This window comes from Octopus sinensis, linkage group LG2, assembly GCF_006345805.1.
Source record: "Octopus sinensis linkage group LG2, ASM634580v1, whole genome shotgun sequence".
Classification (NCBI taxonomy): domain Eukaryota; kingdom Metazoa; phylum Mollusca; class Cephalopoda; order Octopoda; family Octopodidae; genus Octopus; species Octopus sinensis.
Window position 1 is genome coordinate 174,657,119 of NC_042998.1, and position 17,235 is coordinate 174,674,353.

At 37.4% G+C, this 17,235-nt stretch overlaps 3 protein-coding genes across 11 annotated transcripts in view; 2 read left to right on the plus strand and 1 right to left on the minus strand.

Annotated features, from left to right (window-relative positions):
- The window catches only part of LOC115231495 (UDP-GlcNAc:betaGal beta-1,3-N-acetylglucosaminyltransferase-like protein 1), a 34,763-nt gene extending 33,129 nt beyond the window's left edge, over positions 1-1,634 (minus strand). For 2 of the 8 annotated variants that reach the window (XM_036500453.1, XM_036500451.1), the window contains exon 1: positions 1,277-1,605. In XM_036500453.1, the coding sequence (XP_036356346.1) occupies positions 1,277-1,288 (12 nt within the window). In that variant the 5' untranslated portion in view covers positions 1,289-1,605. Of the gene's footprint in view, positions 1-1,276 lie in introns of all 8 variants that reach the window. The other 6 variants (XM_036500454.1, XM_036500452.1, XM_029801513.2 and 3 more) reach the window with 6 other exon arrangements.
- A 5,199-nt stretch (positions 1,635-6,833) lies between these two features.
- LOC115226772 (zinc finger MYM-type protein 6-like) lies at positions 6,834-12,720 on the plus strand. The gene is made up of 3 exons (XM_029797796.1): positions 6,834-7,112; positions 7,728-7,775; positions 12,646-12,720. Exons 1-3 carry the CDS (start codon positions 6,834-6,836, stop codon positions 12,718-12,720), a joined length of 402 nt encoding a protein of 133 aa, XP_029653656.1.
- On the plus strand, positions 9,343-15,174 carry LOC115226783 (gastrula zinc finger protein XlCGF26.1-like). Of its 2 annotated transcripts, none has more exons than XM_036500457.1 (3): positions 9,343-9,674; positions 12,646-14,954; positions 15,123-15,174. In XM_036500457.1, exon 2 carries the CDS (start codon positions 13,127-13,129, stop codon positions 14,846-14,848), a length of 1,722 nt encoding a protein of 573 aa, XP_036356350.1. In that variant the 5' UTR covers positions 9,343-9,674; positions 12,646-13,126; the 3' UTR covers positions 14,849-14,954; positions 15,123-15,174. The 2 variants fall into 2 exon arrangements, with proteins under 2 accessions (XP_036356350.1, XP_036356351.1); XM_036500458.1 differs by having other exon boundaries at positions 12,646-14,931; positions 15,100-15,158.
- Positions 15,175-17,235: the final 2,061 nt, after the last annotated feature.

The following is a 17,235-nucleotide window of genomic DNA, read 5'->3' on the forward strand; positions in this document are numbered from 1 at the left end:
ACAGCATCGAGATAGTGGATGGATTGAAGTTCACTAATCAGTCAGACAACCAATGTTTTGAAATACCAAATCCATTCACAAGGCGTGGTCGGCTCGAGGCTATAGTACAAGACACTTGCCCAAGGTGCCATGCAGTGGAATTGAACCCGGAAACATGTGGTTAGGAAACAATACACTAAATGGATAAGCCTTCTTATTCGGGACGTAAACACCGAACGAACTTAACAGAATCCAAAATATAATCTTTTCTACTCTAGGCACAAGGCCCGAAATTTTGGGGGAGGGGGCCAGTCGATTAGGTCAACACCAGTACGCAACTGGTACTTAAATTATCGATCCCGTAAGGATGAAAGGCAAAGTCAACCTCAGCGGAATTTGAACTTAGAACGTAAAGACAGACGAAATATCTATTTCTTTATTACTGACAAGGGGCTAAACACAGAGGGGACAAACAAGGACAGACATAGGTATTAAGTCGATTACATCGACACCAGTGCGTAACTGGTACTTAATTTATCGACCCCGAAAGGATGAAAGGCAAAGTCGACCTCGGCGGAATTTGAACTCACAACGTAACGCAGACGAAATACCGCTAAGTATTTCGCCCGGCGTGCTAACGTTTCTGCCAGCTCGCCGCCTTAGAATCCAAAATATAATACAAACACGAACGTAAGATTAACACCCAAATTTTATGCAATTACTTATTCTATACTTCGAAAAGACTTTTGTATAGGATTTAAAGCATAGTCGTTTCATTCGAAAATTTAACGACGTTCGGGTTTTGAATAGTATTCTGGTAACTACTTAGTATTTTCTTTTAAGTTTACTACCGCAGTATGAAGATTACCTATTGAATGTGTCCATGTATGTGTAAGAGTGTGTCCAATAGAAAGTGAAACATAAAACATAAACATGCGCACATGCACATTACGAATGGAGTATATAAATGCGAGTGTATACACATATGCAGATAGAAAAAAAGTGTGATAAGTCGATATACGTATGCCTGTGCATACACACAGCTAAAATGCATTCTTTGATTTCCGTATAACCAACTACAACTGAAAACTGTAAACAGGAAGGATGTGCACACCTTGTGCACTGCTTTAAACACAACACTTCAATTAATACTATTTTGAAACAGGCCGAATGAATAAAATAAAGTTATTTGAACTAATTTTAAAATGTAAATTAATTTAAATTCACCCTCTAAGAATGCATAAGTTTTAAATAAAATATAAAATAAATATCCCATAACAAAAAAAAAACAACTTACTACATCTGACATGTTATGAGATGTTATCTCGCAGCAGTTTCAGTTCTGTTTTTGTTTAGTTTTAAGCACCTAAGGTTGATTTCTTTCCGCAAAGTAAACGATTCTAGGTGTGTATGTGGAAATAAGGTGAAGGGGTGATGACCATGCTTGTTTAACAGTGTTATTAGCAGCATAGGTAAACTGAAATGGCTTCAAACGGAAATCGAAACTGTTTCGTATATTTCACAAGTTAGAAACTGACCACGGTACCCGTTACATCTGTTGATGTTGATTAAACTGTCGGAACTCGAAAAACAACACATTGAAGGGAGACAACAATCTTTAAACAGTGAACATTAAGGTAGATAACTCTAATGTAATTTGCTGATATCTCGTTTGTCATTTATGGCAATATACTTGGGAGATCACTTTCATGCGCGACGATTCGCTTCGAATGAGCCAACGTTGAAACTTTTGAGAGCTCTATTCTAAACACAGAAGCTTAGTACACACTCAAAAGAAGCATATCTCGGGACGGATGTGGGATGAATTGCCTCTTACTAAAGAATTTATCACCATCAGTTATTAGAGGCAAATTTGACGATGCTATATCCTAGGATAAATTACTATGAAATCAATAGTCCATCTAGAAAACAGATGAACTCCTGGGAGAAAGCAATGATCTACATGTCAACAATACATTTGATACAACGTGCCTACCCTACAATGGGGTTCAACCCAATGCCCAAACATAGTAAAAAAATAAAATAGAATTTGTTGAAGTTTTTCATAATTTTATTATAAACTTACTTTGACAATAAATCTATTTTGTTGAAGAAGACGGAAATCCCTGTACAAACATACATACATACGTACGTACATATGTACGTAGATATGTGCGTGCGTGCATACATACACACATACATACAGGCAGACAGCATTCCTTGTCTGGTAACCTTAAATACATGCCCAAAGTCGCACGATTCTACCGCAATGTATCATCAGATGAAAGAATGTGCATATATATGCACGGATAGAAAGCTACGAGACGCCAGTAACATTGATCATAAAAGCTTTGAAGAGTATGAATTTGCAATCCAGAAATCAAATACCTGATGCACAAAATGAATAGAGATGCAAGAAACGCAGTAAAATGAGACGAGTGATGCAGACTTCGTGGTGTTAACACCGAAGATATCTCCCACATCATACGCAGTTGTCGGAAAATGTTATCACGGTATTATCTACCGATGAAATATTATGTTGTAGTTAGAACTATATAATGAAATCTATCGGAAGGATAACCCCGAGGGGAAAAGAAATGAGAACCCGCTGTGAAGCAGAAGCCATAGTCACTCATAATAAAAAAGGAGTACTGGTGAAATGTCCCAGTGAAAACCTCAACAACATGTAAGCACAACAGCCCTTTTGTAATGGTTTAGGATAGAAAAGAGTAACTGTGTACAGTTGTGGAGATTAGCTGCTCGGCAGATGTTAACATAGAGCTGAAAATCAGTGAAAAAGAGAATACTTACGCTGAACTATTGAGCAATCTGCAGTTATTCTATCCAGATTACAAGTTCAGGTTTATACCAGTAATTATTGGGGCCCTGGGATATGTAACACACTGCCTAAATACCAATCTTGAGAAATTAGGCTTCTCAAAACCAGAAAAGAGAAAGCTAATTCGAAGACTACAGATCCAATCCATCACTGGAACTGTAAAAATCTTTCCAGAAGTTTATTATTTAAGTACATATGAGCATGCGCAAGCATATGCATGAGAAGACTTATATAAAACAAAACATAAATCTGCATGCATGCATACATACATACATACATACATACATACATACATACATACATACATACATACATACATACATACATACAAAAATACCCTGTTATTGATGTTGAAATTCCAGTGAAGGAGCCTTGGATCTAGGTTAGAAACCGACTCTTTCTCTATTGGCAAGAAATCTTGAAATAAAACTGAATAATGACATACATCTGATGAACAAAGCTGTACTGTCTGAGGTAAAAAAAAATTTTTAAGAAAGAAAAAACATCGTAGGACCCTTACAACGATATGACTTGATTATAGGAAGGCATTTGACTCTATTCCCCACTTATGACCACTGAAGTGTCTCCATTTAGCAAAAATGCCTGCTATCTTAATTGCTGCCATTGAAAAGCTCACAAAGACCTGGGCAACAATTCCTACACTTAGAACACAGAGTGGAACGATAGTTTCTAATGCCATAAATCATTCAAATGAGATAGTCTCTCTGTACTTCTGTTCATTTTGACGTTAAACCTATTGTAATTCCTGCTACAAAAAACAAATGGCTACATGATAGAGTCTGCAACTACAAGAGATATTAATATAACCCATAATTTCTTTGTGGATGACCTTAAATTTATGCTAAAAATGTTAACAATGCCAATAAACAACTGAAATTTTCTTCTGACATAGGAATGGAATTTGACCAGAAGTGTTCTTATTTGTTGAAGAGGGAACATAAGTCTCTCAGACACAAAACCTATGCATCAATGCTCTCACTTATTCTTCCTGTCCTACACAATGAATGCTACAAGTGCCTTGGCATTGATGAGAATACATCATATCAAGGTGCTTTGAATAAAGATAGAGTGACCCAAGAATATTACACCAGACTAAGAAAAATGTGGCAATCCGAACTCTCCTCTTACAAGTTAATATCCCATAATGCATTTGCAGTACCAGTGCTGATCCCAACATTTGGGATACTTGATTAGTATGTAGAAGAAATCCACTCCATAGACATTAAAATCCGTGTAGCGTACACTCGATTGAAATGCCTCTTTCCCCTTTATTATATATACGTGCATTCGAACGTAACAGGTAACAGCTAATGTTTGGCCGCTATTTGGACCCCGTTGTGTCCACTACTCTGATTGGTTGGTATCGGCGCAATTTGTCTCTTGCAGCATATAACCAATTGGAGCCTCTAAATAAAATGACGTGAGGCAGCCTGTTCTCAACCCAATTTTGAATCTACAGCTCCATATAAAAACCCAGCTTCTCCTCGTCTCGATGTCTTTGGTTCCAGACCGTCGTTCGCTCACATTCTTACGTGATATATTTGCTTGTGTTTACCTTGAAGGTTACTTGTTATAATTATTGCCTACTTGCAGGAATTGTTACGTTGTGCTTGTTGGTTTCCCGTAAGGGAAACGTTGTTAAAATTTCTTGTCTGTGTTAATATTGTTAACTGTTATCCTCCCCCAAGGGGGAAGGATATATGAATTGTGTTTACCGCTTGCGGTTAAGTTTAAATCGCGTTCCCCTTCGAAACAAAAATTATGGAATTTTTGAATATTAAAAAAAATATTAAAAACAATGTCTTCTGTTGAAGAACAAAATAGAAAAAAAATGAATTTTGCCGCTACTATTGGTGGACGTGAAACAATTACATTGAAGATGGAAGATATTCAGGCTTACTATGGAATGATTACCGAAGAAAACGGTGAAAGCAAGATAACACCACCAAGTGAAATAAGGAACAAGACAAAAGAAAAGACAATTATATACAAATCATATGATGTAGAAAAGAAAAGACTAGAGTTTTGTGAAGAAAGCACAGTTGAAAGGTGTCTCGGGCCAGTGATGAGCGAAATAAAGTACCTAGCCCAAGGCACATTGAAGCAAGGTTCGAAGGCAAGACTCGAACCTTGCAATGTGACAATGTCATGCTACTGCCTCTATATCTGGGACGCAGAACGTCCCAGATAAGGATTAAGAACATTGCCCCAGAGGTAGAGGTGGCATGGATCGTTGCCACACTCCTCTACAAGAAAGTAAGGGGGCATCTACGCGTCTGGCACGCCAGGCAAACGGGATGAGTTCTCTCGATGCCTAGAGAACTTTCTTGTGACATTTTGCTTGGTGATTTTAACGATATTCTAGATGCACGCCTGGATAGCGTAGGCTCGAATGTTAAGAAGTATAAATCACGCCTCGTCGATCTGCTGAAATGATTTAGGCTGGCAGATCGATACAGACTTGATAATCCGAGCGTTCCAATGTGGACTTGATCTCATAACGACGGATCTCTCAGGTCTTATATAGACAGAATAATAGTTAATGCTAGAGATAAGTCTAGTTTAAGCTGTCCACAGTTTGCCTATGTACCCTACACGAATCTCAAATTAGTGACGTGTAGGATACATATAGATAAGGTTCATAAACAGCGATCTGGCTATTGGAAGTTAAACAAGTCCCTATTGGATTGTGAAACTTACCGTAGCCAGATTAAGGTGTTAGTAATGAAGGTACTAACGGGCTCTGTGATTAACAACTGGTAGTGGAGTGCCCTTAAAAGAGTCATTCGAATGGAGTCGATTAGATTTAGCAAGCAGTTAAGTCTAGAGCAGACTAGAGTAGAAAGGGAATTAGTTAAGGCATTAGAAGCGCTGAGGATGGGCTCTGCATCCCAAGTGTTGACAGCGAGATCGGTCCTGGACCGACACCTCAATGCCAAACTCGAAGGATGCAGAGTCCGGGCTAAAATACGTACACTGGGCCGCAAGGGTATCAATGTTGCCGGGTGAGCTCGCTCGGAAGAAATCCGATGGGGCGTGGAGGCTACGATAAGGTCTGTGGTAGACGAGTATGGACAGGAGATCCAAGGACAAGAAGAGATGCGCTAGGCCTTTCACGCGCACTTTGCTACGTTGTTCGGGAGGATCGGGGCGCCGGACCATAGGATTGCTCTCCGGCATTTCCTGGCCAGCGATCCGCGTCTTTCTCCATGTGGCTAGTGGTGTTTTCGTTGGAACTGGCTTTGTGCTCGGTGGTCAGTGGTTAGACCTTAGAAGGTCTAGAACTAAAGACGAAATACGGTGTTGAAGCTAGCTTTTTATAGGGACCAATCGGCGCAAACGGAGATTTAGAAGAGACTGTCTCACGTGACCTTATCAGAGGCTGAGATTGGTTGGGTTGCATATGGGCGCGTAACAAAGCAAGAGACAAACTGCGCCAATACCAACCGATCAGAGTAGTGGACACAACAGAGTCTAAGCGACCGAAGACTAGCTGTTATCTACTACGTCCGTACTCATGTATATATAACCAAGAGAGAGAGCCCGCTACAAAACCTTCACGCTTGAAGTATCTCTTTGATGCAAAGCATTCTGACAAGAAGGACAAGCCGTTATCATTCTTTTTTTGCAACTGAGATCCTCTTTCAAAAAGTAAATACAAACATTCATCTCGCTACTCCAGGAAACTAGTAAACAGGAGGCTGACAAGTTGATTGCGTCGTACAACATTGCCTTGCTTGTTGCTAAGTCTGGGATGTTTCACACAATTGGAAAAACATTACTTCGCCCAGTTATTGAAGAGGTTTCGTCAATCGTTATGCACGAAAAACCTGATAAAATTATGAAGAAGATCCCACTTAGTAATAAAACAATTTCTCGAAGCATCGATGAAATGGCCAACGATATCAAACATGAGCTCATTAATATTCTCTAGCTTTCTGAATTTTCTATACAAGTGAATGAGCCAACTGTTGTGGACAATCAATGTTTGATGATGGTATTTGTTCGGTATTTCAGCGAAGACCTTCAACCTTGTGAGGAAATGCTGTTCACAGAGAAATTACTACTTGATTCAAGAGATGCAACTATTTTTCACACTCTTAAGTCTTTCCTTTTTGAACAGAATATCCCACTCAGTAATATTCTTGCCTGTGCATCTAATGGAGCCCCTTCGATGATAGGAAGATACAGAGGTTTTTCATCTCTCCTAAAGCGTGAAATTTCCCACCAGATATTAACTGTTCATTGCTTGGCACACCGGCAGCATTTAGTGGTAGGTTGAATGATGCGCTCAGTTAGTTATCAAGACTGTAAACAAATTGAAGTCCAGTCCCTAGTCTGATCGAATTCTCCATCAACTCTGTCTGAGAAATGATGAGGACCATGCTAAACTCTTATACCATACCGAAGTGCAGTGGCTGTCAAAAGGAAACTGTGTTTTATGCTTTGTTGAACTGTTTCATATAACCATATCTTTCTTTGAAGATACTCCACTATCTTTGATGGCTGCAAGGTGCGATATCTTTTTTCTTTGTGATATATTCACAAAATAAAATGATTTGAATAAGTTATTGCAAAGAAACAGAAATATTCTCATTGACTGTAAATCAATGGCGAAACTAAACCCACATTACGGGATTTGTAAACAATCGCATATTTAGTATGTTAAACGACCGTGCGAAGAAAAGGTGACGAGAAAGGCTCCTTTAGTACACCACACGGTCGATTACAATATATACGAAAAGATATAAATGAGTAGAAAGAACGAAAATATTTGACAGCATATTTACACAAGTGTAGGTATGTCCCAACCCCACCGACTTTGTTTCCTCATAACTTTCAGAAAAATGTATATTTGTAAATGAAATTTTCTACAAATTGCTTTCAGAGCGTAGATTTCCCTTACATCAGAATTAGTTGTAAAAATGCTGTTTCGGTAACGGGGGGGGGGGCAGTTTCGCATAATTAACACGAGTCGGCTTTATTTCCTCATAACTTTAAGAAAAGGTTTTTTTTTTAATGAAAATTTCTATCAGTACATTTCAAATGGCGTGGATTATGATTATATCGGGGGGAAATGGTAGGCGTGCACACATACATACTGACACACATCTCTATCTCTCTATATATAAAAGGCAGTTTGTCTGACTGATCGTGGCTTTCAACCGATTCTGATGAAACTTGACACACACATAGCCCAATGTCATAATTCAAAACTAACGCAGCGAAAATTTTGAAAAGTTCCCCCAGTTCTGAAAAAAATCGATAAATTTGACATGGGGTCGAGAATCTAAGCTTATCATATGCAACACATTTTCCGTTGTAGTTTTCGCAACTTGCAATCGATTTTCACCAAACTCATGGTGAAGCTTAATGTTACCCTAAGGAACTTAATTCTGACGTTAGTTTTCCATGCAATACCTTACCATCAGAAAAAATCGATAAAATCATACCATTTTGGGAAATCGCGTTCAAATTCAAGATGACAAATTTTCGACAATATCTTTAACAAATTGGCAGGAATTTTTTTTGAAATTCACAGCGAGTATCATGTCTGCTCCAAGGAGCTATATGGCCCTTTTGATTCCAATAGGATACGTTATTACTGGAAAAATCGGTTAATTACATCATATGTGGCACACATAGCAAACCGATTTTTCTGCGATATCTTTTGAAAGTTCACATAAATTTTCCCTACACTGATGTTGGACATCAAGTTTGCATTAAATGTCAAACTAACGACCTTTTGTCAATGCAGTTAACAAGTGTTGGGAGAAATCGACAAAACCATATCACTTTGAGACCAACCATGCGAACCCTACAAAACTGACTTTTGTTAAATAGTTGGCGGATTTCAGGCACACATGCGCCTTCGTTCCCTAGAAGGAAAGGACTAGATCGGGATTAGTCGTTGCCTACTAGAGGCTCCTGAGCCCCCTTTCGCTAGACTTAAGTTAGGATTAGGCAGGGCTTAGCTGTGGTCCGAACCCAATTTGGGTTCGGGGGGCGGTGCCAAAAGGGCTGGCATGTGCAACCTTATCACTTCTGCCGGTCAAACTCACAACCCATGCGTTCCCGTCGCGACACTGATCCCGCAGAACTGGGTTGGGTGTGCTAAACAAAACCAGAAAATGCACTTTGACTGTCATAGATTTTCTTCATGCATGCAAGGGAACGGTGCCTTGAATGCCTTAATGCCTTTTAGGCTTCATTTTACAAAATAACGGTTCAATGAGTACAAAAAAGGGTAAAAAGGTAAAGGGCATTGCTTATCGACAAAGTTTCTTACATACCCGGGCAACGCCGGGCTATGCTGTTAGTTACTTATATATCTACGAAATGAAACTTGAAATTTCGAAAATAATTTGAGGTATGTGTCAGTATGTACGTGTACACCCACCATTTTTGTTTGTTTGTTTGTTTGTTAGTTTTACGTTAAAGTCCAATATAATCATAATCTACGCCATCTGGAGTGTATTTGTAAATAAATTCATTTAAAATATCCATTTTCTAAAAGTTATGAGGAAACAAAGTTAATTGGAGGGGGGAGGCTACAATTGTGTAGATATGCTTCCTTGATAATAAAATTAAATCGATGGAACTTATGTTGTACAGCAAACCAAAAAAATAATAACTTGCGTAAATGTTGAACGATTCTTTGATATATTCCGTATTCTTTAAAAAAAAATGAATGAATGAATGAATGAATGAACGCAAGACCATCTACGAAAACAAGGCTACTAATTTGCTGGATTAGTTATGTCTGTTTCTGTTTTCCGTATTATTGTTTTTATCCTGCACTTGCAGTAAACGGTTAAGAAAGGCATGTGAAACAGTAAGTAAACCTGTTATTAATTTCTTATTTTAAAAATGATAACTGTTCTGGTTAGTTTTATGTAAACCGTTTGATGGAGGTTGGTCACTAAACAATAAAGCTGATCTCGAAGAGCATCTCCGATAAGTTGGAACATATATTATTAGATCGAAAATGAATTAAAATGTTGGTGAATGAAAAGAAAAAGGGAAATTTTGTGCATGTAGGGTGGCATTATCTGAATGCATTCAATGTAATTATTATAGCCAGTAGTATCTTAAAGAAATTATAATGCCAATTGCCATATATATATATATATATATATATATATATATATATATATATATATATTAATCAGCCGAAATTGCGAAGATGATCTGGTTCTTGACTGATGACTGAGGGCTTCGAATGTCCCGTCCTGTGGTTCTTGTGTCGTCTCTTTGGTGTTTCATGTTCTTGTCCATGTCTGTAATTATTTTTACTGTTTACATATATATATATATATCAATCCGTGAACTAAAAACAATAGAGAAACATAAAGTAGAATGCAAACAAACATAAACGTCGCTGAATTTTCAAAACAAAAATTCTCCAAATATTACATAATATCTAGGTGGACGTGAATGTGCCCCCCCCCCCACACACACACACACTTTTTTTTTTTTTTCCTTTTTTTGTTTTTTTACAGAATCCCCCATTTTCGAGTACAGAAATTCTGATTCTGCAAAAAAAAAAATGGAATTTAAAAATTTTAATTCTCCCCACCCACCCCCAAAAAATTGTCCAATTTTCACTTTTTTCTTAAAAATTGAAACTTTACAAATTTTTTTTTCAGAATCATAATCTCCGTATTTTTCTACGTATTTCGGAAAAAAAAAAAAAAAAAAAAAAATTCTGAAAAAGTGAAAATTGAAGAATTTGGCGGGGGAGGTGTTAAAAGGCTTTTTTCTCCTTTTGCAGAATCAGAATCTCCGTACTCGAAAATAGGGGGTTCTGTATAAAAAAGGAAAAAAACAGACGAAAGCGTGTGTGGTCCATATTCTTTACATCCGCCTAATATCTAATGGTTAAACTAAAGCGTTACACCATTCAAAGAAACAAAAAAAAATGTGTGTAATAGGTGTAAAACAACTTCCTCTGAACGAATATCTTACAAACTATAGAATTTTCTCAATAAAGCCAAGAGAAAAATATGTTCTACCAGTATACGAAGTTTAAAATTTTTTAGTTACCTAGAAATTGTTAAAAACTGCCATTCAAACCGAAAAGATCCAGTAATGTAAGTAATGTCAAAATCAATTTCCCAAAGTTCCATCTACTGTGCTTGTCTGCCTAAGTATAAACGTTAACATGGTGTGTCTACTTAGTGTCAGACGTATTTTACTTAATACAACTAGAATTAGTCAATACTTATAACACAGGTATACCGTCCGCATTAAAGCCCTTTTTACTTTACACTTCTGCTGTTCCTTTACAAAACTTTTACTAAAAGAATGCTAACTTGACCAGATTAGTTTTTTATCAATCTTTTCATAAACACTGGACGTCTCTTTGGATCACATAATCACATGCCTTGCTCAGCAAGAATTATTATTTAGCCTTATCAACATTTTATGATGTTAAAATAAAAAGCCTTATTACTATTCTTGTTGCTACTTGGTGTGGTCAATGCTAGTGTTCAACAGAATAAAATCTGTTTCTGTTGATTTGTAGTACTTCATTTTTCTTTTATTAACATTATGGATATATTTTATACATTAGGTTAATCAGAGAAAGAAAGGCAATGCCTAAGACTCTTTTTAGGCCTCCATTATCAGTAGGAGGCAGAAACGAAGTTATCCTCAGAGCAGATGAGAAGAAATTTCTCTTTCCACCCAAGATAATAATAATAATAATAATGAAATTATTGTATACAGAGCTCAGGTACACCACAACTTGTCAAAAGTGCGTATAAAGCATATGCAGTAATGTACAAATGTCTGGGAAGTGAACAGTGTATGAGTCAGATACATGCTTGCGTGTGTATGAAGGGGAGAAAATCAGGTGTAGTGTTGGCGAATCTCAGGAAGCATGGAAGTTTTGAAGGATGCAGTGCTCCGACAACTAACAACTGATGCCAGCAGTTTGTTCCATGCTTCAGCAATTCTTAGCGTAATGTATTAACATATTCCATTATTCTTTTCACCTTTTGTTATCTCCATATTATTTATGTTGACAATGAGTGAGCCTCTACCTTGTGGGTCAATCTGCTGGAAAATTGCAAACAACTCGCCCTTAAATTACATTTTACCATCTTAAATAAAGAAAAAATACAGTTAATATAAGACTACAGTTACTGTTGTACATACCCCTAAAAAAACAGGATGGTTGTGGTTGGTATGCTGGTCAGCTTGATTGTAGTCATCGAGGGACTAAACAACCACTTTTCCATGACTTTCTCCCCATCTCTCTTCATCATCATCATCATCATCATCATTGTTTAATGTCCGTTTTCCATGCTGGCATGGGTTGGACGGTTCAACTGGAGTCTGGGAAGCCAGAAGGCTGCGCCAGGCCCAGTCTGATCTGGCAGTGTTTCTACAGCTGGATGCCCTTCCTAACGCCAACCACTCCGTGAGTGTAGTGGGTGCTTTTAAAGTGCCACCTGCACAGGTGCCAGACGAGGCTGGCAAACAGCCACGATCGGATGGTGCTTTTTACAAGCCACCGGCACGGGGGCCAGACTAGGCTGGCAACGGCCACAATCAGATGGTGCATTTTATGTGCCACCGGCACGGAGGCCAGTCGGGGCGGCGTTGGCAATGGCCACTTTCGGATGGTTCTCTTACGTGCCACCGGCACTGGTATCACAGCTACAATTTCCATTGATGTTGATCGATTTCGATTTTACTTTGTTTTAACATTCGAAATTTGCATCAAGTCTCTTCTTGATAATCTTTCTATTTATATTTAATACACCATTATATCTTCTTACATTTTTGTTTCATTTCAGGTGTTTGGTCATATTAAGACAATGATTTCTTACTCAGGATTCCTCGACAAATTAACGAAGAACATTGCAAACTGAAACACTAACATTATCAAGAATACATGTGACACTTTAAAGAAATTTTGTATATAGCTTACAGATATATTTCCATGTGTTTTTGTTAAAAAGTTGTAATATATTTGAGAAATTTAAACGCTAATGTTTACTGATTGATACATAACGTCTTACATGCTTGTTCCATGTCAAGAACTGGAGCTAGTAGCATTATTTTTAGTTTCTAATTTCTAATTACAAAACAAACTTCCAGTGTTTCTTTGTGAATGAGTATATCTACAAATATCTTTAAATTAGGTATTGTAATCATGATTACAATCAAGAGCAAGTTTTGATTATATAAACTTGTTAAGCACATTTACTTCATTGATATGTCTCATAGACAGCCACATGAACACTACAAAATATAAAAATTATAATTGATGACAGTATGGAAGAGAACTCATCTAAAAGTCAGGACTATGGTGAAATACAATCCAGTGATAAAGATTTATCTCATCATCCACAAATAGACATAGAGAAGAAATCGTACACATGTGACATTTGTGGAAAGACATTCTCTGAGAAACATATTTTTACTTCTCACAAGTGTAAGCAAACAGGTGAGAAACCATATCTTTGCGAAAGCTGTGGTAAAAGTTTCTCGTTCAGGTGTGAATTCACTTCACACTTACACATGCATACAGGTGAAAAGCCATACCACTGTGACACTTGTGGAAGAACATTCACACATAGGAGTACATTGACTAACCATAAACGTATTCATCCCGATGAGAAACCATTCCACTGTGATATTTGTGGTAAAGAATTCTCTGAAAAGGAAACACTAACTCGTCATGTCCGTGTTCATGCAGGTGAGAAAGCATACCAATGTGATATCTGTAGCAAAGCATTCTCACATAAATGTAAATTAATATACCATATGCGTATTCACACAGGTGAGAAACCATTTCACTGTGATACCTGTGGTAAAACATTCTCACAAAAGGGTAAATTAATTAATCATAAACGTATTCACACTGGTGAGAAGCCATACCATTGTGATATTTGTGGTAAAACATTTTCTGAAAGGGGAACACTAACTGGTCATATTCGTATTCATACAGGTGAAAAATCATTCCACTGTGATATTTGTGGTAAATCATTTACTCACAATGTTCATTTGACTCATCACAGAAGCAGCCATTCTGGAGAGAAGCCATTTTGCTGTGATATCTGTGGTAAAGGATTCTCAGTCAAGAGTACGTTTATTTCTCATAAACGTATTCATACAGGTGAGAAACCATACCATTGTGATATCTGTGGAAGAGCATTTACTAATACTGGAGCACGATCTCTGCATAAACATATTCACACTGGTGAAAAGCCATACAAATGTGATATCTGTAGCAAAGCATTCTCACACAAATGTAAATTAACTTATCATAAACGTATTCACACAGGTGAGAAACCATTTCGCTGTGATACCTGTGGTAAAACATTCTCACAGAAGGGTAAATTAACCAATCATAACCGTATTCACACAGGAGAGAAACCATATCATTGTGATATTTGTGGTAAAACATTTGCTGAAAGTGGTACTCTAACCAGTCATATACGTATTCATACAGGTGAGAAACCATATCACTGTGATATCTGTGGTAAATCATTTACACGCAATGTATATTTACTCCATCACAAAAACAGTCATTCTGTGGTTAAGCCATATCCTTGTGATAGCTGTGGTAAAGCTTTCTCGCACAAGAGTACATTAATTGCTCATAAACGTACTCACCCAGGTCTAAATCCATTCCACTGTGATATCTGTGGTAAAACATTCCTTCATAAATATAAGTTAACTTATCATAAATGTATTCACACTAGTATAAAACCAAACAATCCAAGCACCACCAGCAGTAAGAAACCATATCGTTGTGATGTCTGTGGTCAGGCATTCAAACAGAGTACTATATTAATTTCTCATGTACGTACGCATACTGGTGAAAAACCATATCAATGTGATATCTGTGATAAAGCATTTGCACAGAGAGGTGCATTAACTGCACATAAACGTATTCATACAGGTGAAAAACCATACCCCTGTGATATTTGTGGTAAAACATTTTCTCTCAAGAGTAATTTAACTGTCCACCAACATATTCACTCAGGTTAGAAACCATATCTTTATAACATCTATGATGAGATGAAGGCAGCAAGCTGGCAGAAATGTTAGTACGCCAGGTGAAATGCTTAGCGGTATTTCGTCTGTCTTTACGTTTTGAAAGTCGACTTTGCCTTTCATCCTTTTGGGGTCAATAAATTAATTACCAATTACGCACTGGGGTCGATATAATTGACTTAATCATTTGTCTGTCCTTGTTTGTCCTCTCTGTGTTTAGCCCCTTGTGGGTAGTAAAGAAATAGGTATTTCGTCTGTCTTTACGTTCTGAGTTCAAATTCCACCAAGGTCGATTTTGCCTTTCGTCCTTTTGGGGTCAAAAAATTAAGTACCAGTTGTGTACTGGAGTCAATCTAACCAACTGTCCCCACCAAAAAAAAAATTATCAGGCCTTGTGCCTAGAGTAGAAAAGAATATATATGATGAGATATTTTCTCACACAACTTTACTCACACTTGTGAAAGAACATATCATTGTGGTATCTGGCAGTAAAGCACTTTGTACAGAGGAATATTAAATCACCATAAACATATTCACAGATTTGAAAAAAACTAAAACTCAATGCCTTTTCTAGTAAGACACTCCCCCAAATGAGTATGGAGAAATTTAATCACTCACCCAGCGGAATGACTAAACTCTGTTAACCCTTATAAATTGATTTTTATTATCCATTGTAATATGGTAGCTAGCTCTCATTATCTCACTCAATGCTGAAGTAACTGCAGAATCTTCCACTTAATAAACTTGTACACGTTTGTATAACCTCTGACTGTAAATTATAAAGAAGTTTGTCTTTTGTATTTTTCACAAATATATAAACTCCAAATAGTTATCACTTCTTTTGCTGCTATTATTTGCTGACAAGTCATTTAGAATAATTTCATTACATTGTAGAGGCACAGGCATAGCTGTGTAGTTAAGAAGCTTGCTTCCCAACAATGTGATCTCAGGTTCAGTCACACTGCACAGCACTTTGGGAAAGTGTCTTCTACTTTAGCACTGACTAAAGCCTTCTGAGTGGATTTGGTAGAAAGAAACTAAAAAAAGTCTGTAATAATGTGTGTGTGTGTGTTTATATTTATATATATATATAATATATATATATATATATATATATATCTTTCTCTCTTTTACTTGTTTCAGTCATTTGACTGTGGCCATGCTGGAGCACCGCCTTTAACCAAGCAAATCGACCCCAGGACTTATTCTTTGTAAGCCTAGTACTTATTCTATCGGTCTCTTTTGCTGAACTGCTAAGTTACGGGGACATAAACACACCAGCATCGGTTGTCGAGCGATGTTGGGAAGACAAACACAGACACACAAACACATACACACACACTCATACATATATATATATATATATATATACAACAGGCTTCTTTCAGTTTCCGTGTACCAAATCCACTCACAAGGCTTCGGTCGGCCCAAGGCTATAGTAGAAGACACTTGCCCAAGGTGCCATGCATGGGACTGAACCCAGAACCATGTGGTTGGTAAGCAAGCTACTTACCGCACAATATATATATGTATATATAAATAAATATATATATATATATAATATATATATATATATATATATATATATATATATATATATATCCTGGGCTTTTCGAAAGTCCTGTTACACTCGTTACAATGCTCCCAACAAAGAACACGACGATAGTTTTGATGCATTTAGACACATTTTTATTATTTTAGCATATAAATACCTGTTTAAATTTAAATATTAATCAATGTGGCTACCCTCAGTGGTGAGCACGCACTCCAGATGAGACTTGAAGGCCATGCACATGTTGCAAATGAAGTCCTTCCTAATGTTGGCCCACATGTGGTTGACAGAGGACTTCAGCTCATCAACATTGCTTTGTCCTCGACATGGACTCCCAAGGAGGTTGAGTTTGGGCAACTGTGGCATCCAAAAGTCCTTCAACCAGAATTCATGTTCAACCCTAACCACTCTTGTACAGCTGTGGCCATGTGGACCAGAGCACCATCCTGCTGAAAGACACAGTCTGCCTTACTCGTAATCTTTCTCACCCAGGGCAGGACTTTTGTGGCCAACATGTCCCTGTAGTTGGGCATGGTAAGCCTTTAACCCTTTCGTTACTGTATTTATTTTGAGATGCTCTGTGTTTCTTTCAATTACTTTGAAATATAACAAAGAATTTAGTAAAATAACTTTGTTATCATTCAGCTAGAGTTAGGAACATAAATTGTGATTAAAGTTTGGTGGAAGATTTTAATTCAAAACTCATGAAAACAAGACATTTGTATTCAGAGCCAGAGCCGGTTTTAGCCGGGTTGGTATTGAAAGGGTTAACTGGCTGCAAAGCACACCAGTGGCATCTTCTTGTCATTCGGAGCCACAATGCTGAGCT

Coding starts and splice junctions, on each gene's coding strand:
- LOC115226772 (XM_029797796.1), top strand. CDS start 6,834: ATGGTATTTGTTCGGTATTTCAGCGAAGACCTTCAACCTTGTGAGGAA. Junction 7,113..7,727: donor CACACCGGCAGCATTTAGTG/GTAGGTTGAATG, acceptor AATTGCTTTCAG/AGCGTAGATTTCCCTTACAT. Junction 7,776..12,645: donor GTTGTAAAAATGCTGTTTCG/GTAACGGGGGGG, acceptor GTTTCATTTCAG/GTGTTTGGTCATATTAAGAC.
- LOC115226783 (XM_036500457.1), top strand. CDS start 13,127: ATGGAAGAGAACTCATCTAAAAGTCAGGACTATGGTGAAATACAATCC.